Genomic DNA, 9,862 nt, shown 5'->3' with positions numbered 1-9,862 from the left:
ATGAACTGCTCAATATATCTTATGTCGAAGAACATAAGTTAGCACTCTTTGCAATGCATTTCTGAAGTATTTCTCCCCTGCCTGCTAACAGTAATCCCCAGGGATTTTCTTTTAAATAGCACAAACTTTCAAGTGAAAAAAAAAACAAACAAAAAACAAACCCCAAACCAAAACAAAACTGGTAGAAGCTTAAAGGAAGTTTAGAGAGAGGTCTGTCTTGGTTCACAGTACACGGTTGGTATATATTTAAGAATGACAGTGCTGTCTTTCAGTACTGCTGCCCACAATACTTGGAAATATCTCCTTTCAGTATGCAAAGGCATATCCTCAGCAAAGCACCCTGATAAATCAGTTCACCCTTGGCTGTAACTAAATGCTGTCTAGTGACTTGTGATTGACAGGGCTTTACCCTCTGACAGCCAGATTCATTGTTGGGACAGCAACCAATCGTTGGGTTTGACGACATGAGCCTAATCAAAGTTGGAGTATAAAAAGCCCCCTTGGAATATATAAGGTAGACCAGTGTGGCAAGCTGTCTCTCCGATTGCATTTGCTTTCACGGATCTGTCTAGTGCTAAAAGGAAAAGGGGAAGGGGAGAAAAAGGAAGAAAAAAAAAAAAAGAAAAAAAAAAAAGAAAAAGGAAGGGGGAAAAAAAAAAGGGGGAAAATAAGCTGCACTGAATGTGAGATCATGCAAAAGCTAGCAGTCTATGTTTATATTTACCTGTTCATGCTGATTTCAGTTGATCCAGTGGCTCTGGGTGACAGCAGTCAGCCCACAGAGAACGCTGAGAAGGATGGACTGTGCAACGCTTGTACCTGGAGACAGAACACAAAGTCTTCCCGAATAGAAGCCATCAAAATTCAGATCCTCAGCAAACTGCGGCTGGAACACGCTCCCAACATCAGCAGGGATGTTATCAGACAACTTTTACCCAAAGCCCCTCCGTTGCAGGAACTGATTGATCAGTATGACGTCCAGAGAGACGACAGCAGCGATGGCTCTTTGGAAGATGATGACTATCACGCCACCACCGAAACGATTATCACGATGCCTACCGAGTGTAAGTAACAACCCTGCTGCTTTCACCTCCTTCTGCTCCTCAGGGAGAGTTGTCTCCCTGCTGTAGGACAGCCACACAACTCCTCCTCGGGCTCTCCCACCAGGCTGCTGGCTGAAGTCTGCTAGAGGGAGGGAGAGGAGCGTTATTTCTAAAGAATTTGAGCCAGGTTCAGATGACCGCCGGGCGATCCTTTGTTTTACTGCTCCCTTTTCAGCTCCTCGTAACTCCTCTGCCTTAGAAAGCAAAGGGGGACCTGCAGCTCGGTTGGCTTCGTTAGCTGAGGTGCTCAGGGCACTCCCCACCACAACTAGAAAGTCCAAGTACAGATCATTTTTCTGGGGTTTTCTGTGGGAGGTTTCCCCTGCCGCTGCTTTTAGAAATCAGCAGAAATAGGGCTGAGAGCACCTACCTAGCTGCAACGAGTTACAGCAAGTGCAAGCAGAGAGTTAAATCCTTGCTCCTTTGCTGAATTCCCATAAACTAGCACCACCCACCTCTCCCTTAAAACTCTATGTTTAAAGCAAATATGTGTGTAGGAGATTTAAGTGGGAAAATGTCCACGGCAGAGCAATCGGCTCCAGTGGTCGTGCCAAGAACGAAGGCATTTTCTGAATGAGCAGATTCTGAGTTATCTTCTGAGTGCTAAACATCTGCTATAGCTCCTATCAAGTATCTTTTGCACAGCTAATACTATAGTATCTTGTGTTCTTCATCAGCTGAAGTATTTGACTCTGGCAGCTGTTTTGTTTTTTTAAATAACACATGAATATTGTGTCAAAAAGGCAAAAGATGACAGGGCATAGAAGGCATGGCAGCAGTCACAGATATCATTACAATGCACACACAGGAACCATGTACCAGCTGCTCTAACTGGCTAAAAATGCAGGCATCGACCAAAAAGGCACTTTCCCTGCATAATTCTTTAATTTCTTAATTAAGAAGTGCATTTACTAGCAATACATTGCTGCAGCCTTGTCACAAAGTTGTGGTCTGCCAGCAGTTTTGTTCCAGCCTGCCGATACCCGAGGGTTTGTAAGAGGTTTTAATTAAACTGTTACATAATTACAGCGGCTGAAGAGAAGTCTCTGAACTTCATCCATCTGAGTTGCATTTCCTACTTTTTGATAAAAAGCCCTTGAAGTATTTTAAATGCACTAAAGAGACAGTTCTCTTAAGTGGGGAGATTTATGAATGTCAAAGCCCTGCACCATTTCAGATTAGTATTACCCATTTTACCCTGGCATGGTGAGGAGGTGTGACAGCTGCATCATAGGCTCCAGGAAGGGGGAACACAGCACCAGACACGACTTTCTTATAATATTGTTCAAATGAAAACAAAATGATCCTCGGATTAACACTCTCAATTATTTTTCCCCCCCCTGAGAAAAGAAATGGCAGTGTTTGTGTGGCACGACTGCCTCTGTGTGTGTGGCTTTGCAGCACACCAAGGCAATCAAATAAATTAGAAGTAGAATTGAGTCAGCTCCCTTCCAACCCCTAGGATTCTGTGATTCTGTGATTCTGCATGCTTTAGGAAGGTCCTCAGGAGGTGGCCAGCAGGAGTGAGTTGGTAGTAGCCACTGTGAAGTGGAATAGGCTGTGTCCCCTCCCCAGGTAGTTTTTGTTTGGGAAGAAGGGTTTTTTGCAGCTGTGCAGGTCAGCCCACAGCACTGGTGCCACTATCATGGGTTCCTTGACATGCAATGGTACTTTTTAGGTGATTAGCTTAATGGTTTTGTTGACATCCATTAAATTTGCTGTAGAGCATGAACCACAGTAAATGAATTAAGTTAAATCCACTTGGCTGCTGATACTGTTTATAATATATTGTGAGACTTCCTACGGGGTCTGGAAAAAAAATAGATTTGGTTTATATATGCATATTTCTTTTTGTTCCCTGTTCAGTAATCTATTCTTTCCATTCATTTATAGCTGATTTTCTTGTACAAATGGAGGGAAAACCAAAATGTTGCTTCTTTAAATTTAGCTCTAAAATACAATATAACAAAGTAGTAAAGGCACAATTGTGGATATACTTGAGGCAAGTCCAAAAACCTACAACGGTGTTTGTGCAGATCCTGAGACTTATTAAGCCCATGAAAGACGGTACAAGATACACTGGAATTCGATCTCTGAAACTTGACATGAACCCAGGCACTGGTATTTGGCAGAGTATTGATGTGAAGACAGTGTTGCAAAATTGGCTCAAACAGCCTGAATCCAATTTGGGCATCGAAATCAAAGCTTTTGATGAGAACGGACGAGATCTTGCTGTAACCTTCCCAGGACCTGGTGAGGATGGATTGGTAAGTTCATTTTCTGTTTTGTTTTTTTTTTTTAAATCACATTTAAATGTTTTGCATTTCAGTTGTGCTGAAGCACTGCTTAGGGAACAGAAAGGTTCTGTATATCCAGTTCTTCTGTTCTTTGCTCTCTGATCATGGCAAAACCAACAGCATTCCTCTGCTTGTTTCCCTGCTTGAAAAACTGAGACAAACTGCAGTGCTTCAGAGGGATGCTGAAAGGCATTAATAACTAGAAAATATTCTGGTGAATACCAGTGGATGTTACCAGCAAAGAAACATTTCAAATCTGAGGGCAAATACTGCTTCATCAGCAGTTGTTCTCTATAAAGCTAAAGGAACAGTCATTAGTGACTTTCAGTGACAGGGAAGTTGCCTCCAATAGTGCTGAGAAAGTGAGGGAATTGCTCCCTGCTCTGTGTGCACGTGTTTTATATTAACAACAGCAAGAGTTACCTGTGTTTAGGAAGGTGGAACCAGGTAATGCTGAGCTCTGTACCTCTCAGCATGTAATGAAGTGTGTCAGGCCATCTATTAGAGATGTTTGCATAGGGAAATTCTGCCTCATACAATAAATGAGATGTAATAATGAGAAAGAACATAAAATAATTAATTTTGTAAGTAGAGATGAACAAATTAAACCTGAAGTGTACCAATTAAACTACCACATTTTGCTTGTTATTTGTTTCTGCACTCATCATCTCCAACCTACAAAGATCCTGAACCTATCACAGCCAAAAAAACTCACAACCACAAAGGTCCTCCTTTTAAATAAAGCATGAAGAGTAGGATTTACTTTTACTTATATGCAGTGGATCAATCTGTTTGTTCCAGGATCATAGATTTAGGTTGGGAAAAACCTTTAAGATCATGTCCAACTGTACTTAGGTAGCTGGGTAACATTTAACTTTATAAGGGTATAATGGGATTAAGAACTTAGAGGAAACCTAAAGGCAAAACTTAAAGGAAAAAGGATGTGATATCTTAAGTGTAGATCCACCAGAGATGTGGATCTCCTGTTAACAGGAGAGGGAATTTCCCCACAGCTCCTCCCTGGCCCTGCCCATATCATTACCTCTGGGAGGAGTGTCTGCAGAGCAGGGCAACTTGCAGGAATTTCAGAGGGGACAGAGCTGGGTGACAAAGTTGCTGAAGGTTCCACTTTCATGGGACACCCTGGTCAGTGTCACACCAACAGGTGGGGCTGAAATCAGTGCCTGGAAGGGAAGAACCATCAGGAACTTTTTTTAAAATTCATGATTGTAAAAGGTTTGCACCATCCTTCTGCTCTCAGTTGTTGTGGGCTGAAATGCACCTCCCGTGGGAGGCACAGGGCTTGGAGATCCCCCCAGATCCCATCCCTGGCCACAGGACTCTTCTAGGAGTCAAAATATGAGATCTGCCTCCAAATTCAGCACTTGTTGGATGCAAATTTGCATTCAGCCCTCTGGCAGAGGGGAAAACTCTGAAGTGACCTGTACTGGCAGGGAAACACTCACTCCTACTGCACTGCAGTCATTCAGGAACAGCAGCAACCATGGAGCAGTTTTTCTCCTCCTTGGTCTGGAGAAGGAGCCTTCCCTGGTATCCAGAAAGCCTGAACTGGAGAGGCATTCAGTGGGGGGAGTTCCAGAAGGACTGGCAAAAGGGAGAGTAACACTGGGCAGTCCTGCCTCTTGAAATGGTTTTGGAGTTCTTAATTTTTGATTTGGAGTTCTAATGCAGGGGAAGGGAAAAAAGGAAAGAAAAAAGGAAAGAAAAAAGGAAAGAAAAAAGGAAAGAAAAAAGGAAAGAAAAAAGGAAAGAAAAAAGGAAAGAAAAAAGGGAAAAAAAGGAAGAAAGAAAAAGAAAAAAAGGAAAAAGAAAGGAGAAAAAAGGAAAAAAGGGGAAAAAAGAGGGAAAAGGGGGAAAAGGGAAAAAAAGAAAAAAAGAATAAAGGGGAAAAGGGGGAAAAGGAGGAAAAGGGGGAAAAGGGGGAAAGGGGGGGAAAGGGGGAAAAGGGGGAAAAGGGGGAAAAGGGGGAAAAGGGGGAAAAGGGGGAAAAGGGGGAAAAGGGGGAAAGGGGGAAAGGGGGGAAAGGGGGAAAAGGGGGAAAAGGGGGAAAAGGGGGAAAAGGGGGAAAAAAGGAAAAGGAGAAAAAAGGGGAAAAAGGGGGAAAAGGGGGAAAAGGGGGAAAAGGGGGAAAAGGGGGAAAAGGGGGAAGGGGGAAAGGGGGGAAAGGGGGGAAAGGGGGAAAGGGGGAAAAGGGGAAAAGGGGGAAAAGGGGGAAAAAAGGAAAAGGAGAAAAAAGGGGAAAAGGGGGAAAAGGGGGAAAAGGGGGAAAGGGGGAAAGGGGGAAAAGGGGGAAAAGGGGGAAAGGGGGAAAAGGGGGAAAAGGGGGAAAAGGGGAAAGGGGAAAAGGGGGAAAGGGGGAAAAGGGGGAAAAGGGGGAAAAGGGGGAAAAGGGGGAAAAGGGGAAAAGGGGAAAAGGGGAAAGGGGGAAAAGGGGGAAAAGGGGAAAAGGGGAAAAGGGGAAAAGGGGGAAAAGGGGGAAAAAGGGGAAAAAGGGGAAAAAGGGGAAAAAAAGGAGAAAAAAGGGAGAAAAAAGGGGGAAAAAAACCAGGAAAAAAACCAGTAAAAAAAAAACAGGAAAAAAACAGGAAAAAAAAGGGGGGCTCTTATGATAGGGTTTAAAACAAACAAAGAAAAGCTCACAGCAAAATGAGAAATCCTCAAAATTTCTGGAAGCTTTTAGCATTTAATAGAAATGATGGTGGCAGTAAGGTAGTGGTGATTTTCAGGGGAAGAACCTCAGAAACTAAAGCTCTTTATGGAGAAACAGGAGGGGGATGGTGGTGCTCAGCGTGCAGGAGAGCAACAATCCTCGAGCAGAGAGGAGGAGGAAGTTTAGGTTGCCAAAAGGCTGTTATCTGGGGGTGATGATTTGCTACACCTCCTATGAAAGGTGCTGGATTTGCATGGTTTTTCCTGCGCTTGGGCTTAACTCAGCAATGCTTCTGGTTTCCTCTCAGAACCCATTTTTAGAGGTCAGAGTCACAGACACCCCAAAAAGGTCCCGCAGAGATTTCGGCCTCGACTGCGACGAGCACTCGACGGAGTCGCGCTGCTGCCGCTACCCCCTGACAGTGGATTTTGAGGCTTTTGGCTGGGACTGGATTATCGCCCCGAAAAGATACAAAGCCAACTACTGCTCTGGAGAGTGTGAATTTGTCTTTTTACAAAAATACCCCCACACTCACCTGGTGCACCAAGCCAACCCCAGAGGCTCTGCGGGCCCTTGCTGCACGCCCACCAAGATGTCCCCCATAAACATGCTGTACTTCAACGGGAAGGAACAAATAATCTATGGGAAGATCCCAGCCATGGTGGTAGATCGCTGTGGGTGCTCCTGAGGTGGTTGGGAGAGCCACATCTTCATGAGGTTGTGGGAGCTACCAAAAGAAGAAAAATAAATAAAAATTAAAAAAAAAAATAGAGAAAAAAAAATAAAGCTATACCCCCTCAGCAAGTCTTTGAAACTGTGAAGTTACGTACGCTCTGCATTGCCAACATCCTACGTGCTGCACCAGAGGTTATGGGAGAGGTTGGGTGCAGCAGAACCAGAAATGTGAACTAAAAAGGACGAGACAGTTACCTTTGAGCCAGCCAAGAAGAAAAGCTACAATCAAAACCAGGATTTTACATTGTGAGGGAATCAACGCTCAGTCGTTCAGCCACGAGTTTATACGCAGGTTTTGCTACAGGTTGGTAAGCAAAAGCAAGCTCCTTCTCACCTGAAGGAGCAGGCTTTTAAGTCCATTTCTTCACAGCTTCACTTAATGTTGTATTTACAGGAAAATATATACTGGTTAGCATATACACCACTCCACAATACCACCAGAATCATCCTTAAACACTTGAACACGTAGTGCAGAATCACGAAATGTATCAGGTGAAATTCCACATCCAGGGACAAATCCTGAAAGGAGGGATGGCATAGTGTGTTTTAGTGTGTTTCCATTCCTTTTCCTCATTAGTGTGTTAGTAAACGATGGCAATGGTGCTACGTAAGCAGGCTGAGTAAATAGATAGTTAAATAAGTGAAAGAATTTAGACTAACAAGGAATTTGCCCTATCCTCAGGTACACTACTCAACATTCGCAAGAAATAGGTATTTTTTAAGTGAAAGAGAATAGTTTTCTAGATGTAGTGAATCTAAAAGGCAGCAGAGAAGCCTGACATCCAAACCCCAACCCCACAAGGTAACCTGCCTTTGCAACAGTACCGTTTGCACTATGAGAAACCAATGCAAATAGTTGGTTGCTACAGATACTGTTTAAAGAAAGAAAGAAAGAAAAAAACCAACCAAACCACTTTGATATAACTGACTTGTGTAATATGTATGCCTCAATATTTTGTAAATAAATGTTTATTTTTTAATCACTGTTGGTATATGTTCATGGCAAGAAAGGAATTACTTTAACCTGTACTTTAGTTTAATAAACAAACAAAAAAAACCCAACCCAATATTCTCTTCGTAATAGAATTTCCTGGATTTTAACACAAAGAACATGTAGGAACAATGCAACAAAGTAAACCATGTGTTGAGTATACTACTACATTTTATATGTTTTTTACATTGGTATGAGCCATCTGTGATAAATGATGGGCACTGACATGTTGATAAGGTTCTTTGAGTTACTGCTTTTATGGTCATTTTGATCCACAACTGAATTTCCATACTTTGAATCTTATGTCCATATTTGACAATACCCCACAAGATTGCTATTAAATGCATTTTATTATATTTAAAAGTCTGCAGCACAGTATTATCTTTTTTGAGTAAGCAGAGTACCTGGATTTCCACACAAATTCTGTACATTTTCTTTATGATGAAAAAAATGTTAATTGAAATTAAAAAAATCTATTTACTATAAAGTCCATTTCATTTCACACGTGCAATACAAACTATAAACCAGGCATTTGGTAAGCCAGTAAAATCACTGCTCAAATATCATGTTAGTATGATACAGTCTTGTTAAATTCCAGAATCTGGTTTCCCTTCTGTAAAAGCCACTCTGAAGTTGCAAAACTGATCCGTTTTCTTCCCCTTCTACACATTTCCTCCTCCTTTTATACATTTTCTGCCCGGGTGGTAAATATTTTGTATTGAGCTTTTTTACATTTTTTATCTGTATGTAAGGACATTAAAATTTAAGGGTGAGCAATGAGGTTTGAAACTTAAAAGTAAACAGATTTCCTACGATTTCTTTTTGAGTCCTGCTAAAGCTGTGTCTGTGCATCAAGCAGATGTTTAACTTCTCCTGATGTGGTTCATCAGAGCAGGTCTCTGGGGCTCTAAAACACACTTTCTATTTAGTTTCCCACAAAACTCAATCAGAGAGGGGAAAGAAAAAAAAAAGACAATTTAAAACCTCTTAGAATACAGAGTCTTGGTGAAGCTGCAAGGAGTAAAAGCACCACCTGATTCCTTCTTCTCCAGAAGCCAAGCTTACAGGATTCAAGGAGATCACTCAGGTTTCTTGAGGTGAACAGCAACACTTCTGCTGGCTTTCAGGCAGACCAAAATTTTGCCCTTTGCCTTTTAACTGGTGACATTCAGGCACCAGACAGTCCCTGCTCTTTTGAGCTATCAATAGTAATGTCTCTGCACATACCAAAAGCCTCACTGGGAGCCTGGAGCTGAGCATTCATTGTGCACCAGGTGGTTAACTTAAGCCTACCAGGTAATTAACTTGAGCCTACCAGGTAATTAGTTTTAGTGCACCAGTTAACTACCTGGAATTGGGTCGCTTCATAGAGCAACAGCCCAGGGTTGTGGCAGTGTGGATTTTGGGGCTGAAAGCAGAGAATGCCTCCCCAGTCTGCACCAAAGTGCTGGCAGGACACCTGCAGGATTATTTTTACTCATGTCAGCTAAACTCAAGCTAAAGCAAAACCAGTTATCTCCACACCAGTGGCATCACTGGCTGCCCAGTAACAGCTCCACCCTGCACAAATGCAGCACACAAGGGATGGAAATGTTATTTGCTGGGAGCAGAGAAAACAAAAATAAACCAAGGAAACAAATCAAGGAGGGAAACTTCCTAAAAGCATCCACTCTAACCAGCATTCCATCTTGACATCCAGGTAAATCTCATCCCATGGGAATTTTAGGCAGTATGTGTCCTTCCTGTTCTACCAAACTTGAAATGTCACAGAGCAGTCCTGGCTCCTATGGTTTTAACATTGCCCTCACATCCCAAATGACTACCCAAGGTTTGCTCTCCTTGATTTTAACTGCTGAGTGATTCATAATTAAGGTGTTTATTGACAATCAGTTTGAGATTCCCAGGATTCCTTCAGTTCTTCTGGTTACATCATTCTATTCCCAAGGCTCTGGTCCTAGATGAGCAGCACCTGCGAGTGCTTTTTGTGTGTCAACAGCTCAAATCTGGTTATTCTGCTGGGCACCCAGAAATACCCAACCAGGGATAAACTCTGAGAAAAACCCAG

The 9,862-nt window shown here is 42.6% G+C and overlaps 1 protein-coding gene across 1 annotated transcript; it reads left to right on the top strand.

Annotated features, from left to right (window-relative positions):
- Nucleotides 1-519: 519 nt before the first annotated feature.
- Nucleotides 520-7,790, top strand: MSTN (myostatin). Its single transcript, XM_008496951.2, has 3 exons — nt 520-1,064; nt 2,997-3,370; nt 6,379-7,790. Exons 1-3 carry the CDS (start codon nt 692-694, stop codon nt 6,757-6,759), a joined length of 1,128 nt encoding a protein of 375 aa, XP_008495173.1. The 5' UTR covers nt 520-691; the 3' UTR covers nt 6,760-7,790.
- Nucleotides 7,791-9,862: the final 2,072 nt, after the last annotated feature.

The sequence above is a fragment of the Calypte anna genome, chromosome 7 (assembly GCF_003957555.1).
Source record: "Calypte anna isolate BGI_N300 chromosome 7, bCalAnn1_v1.p, whole genome shotgun sequence".
NCBI classification, from domain to species: Eukaryota; Metazoa; Chordata; class Aves; order Apodiformes; family Trochilidae; genus Calypte; species Calypte anna.
The sequence above is the reverse complement of the archived record's forward strand: the minus strand, read 5'-3'. Positions and strand labels throughout refer to the sequence as shown.

Coding starts and splice junctions, on each gene's coding strand:
- MSTN (XM_008496951.2), top strand. CDS start 692: ATGCAAAAGCTAGCAGTCTATGTTTATATTTACCTGTTCATGCTGATT. Junction 1,065..2,996: donor TATCACGATGCCTACCGAGT/GTAAGTAACAAC, acceptor ATTCATTTATAG/CTGATTTTCTTGTACAAATG. Junction 3,371..6,378: donor GACCTGGTGAGGATGGATTG/GTAAGTTCATTT, acceptor GTTTCCTCTCAG/AACCCATTTTTAGAGGTCAG.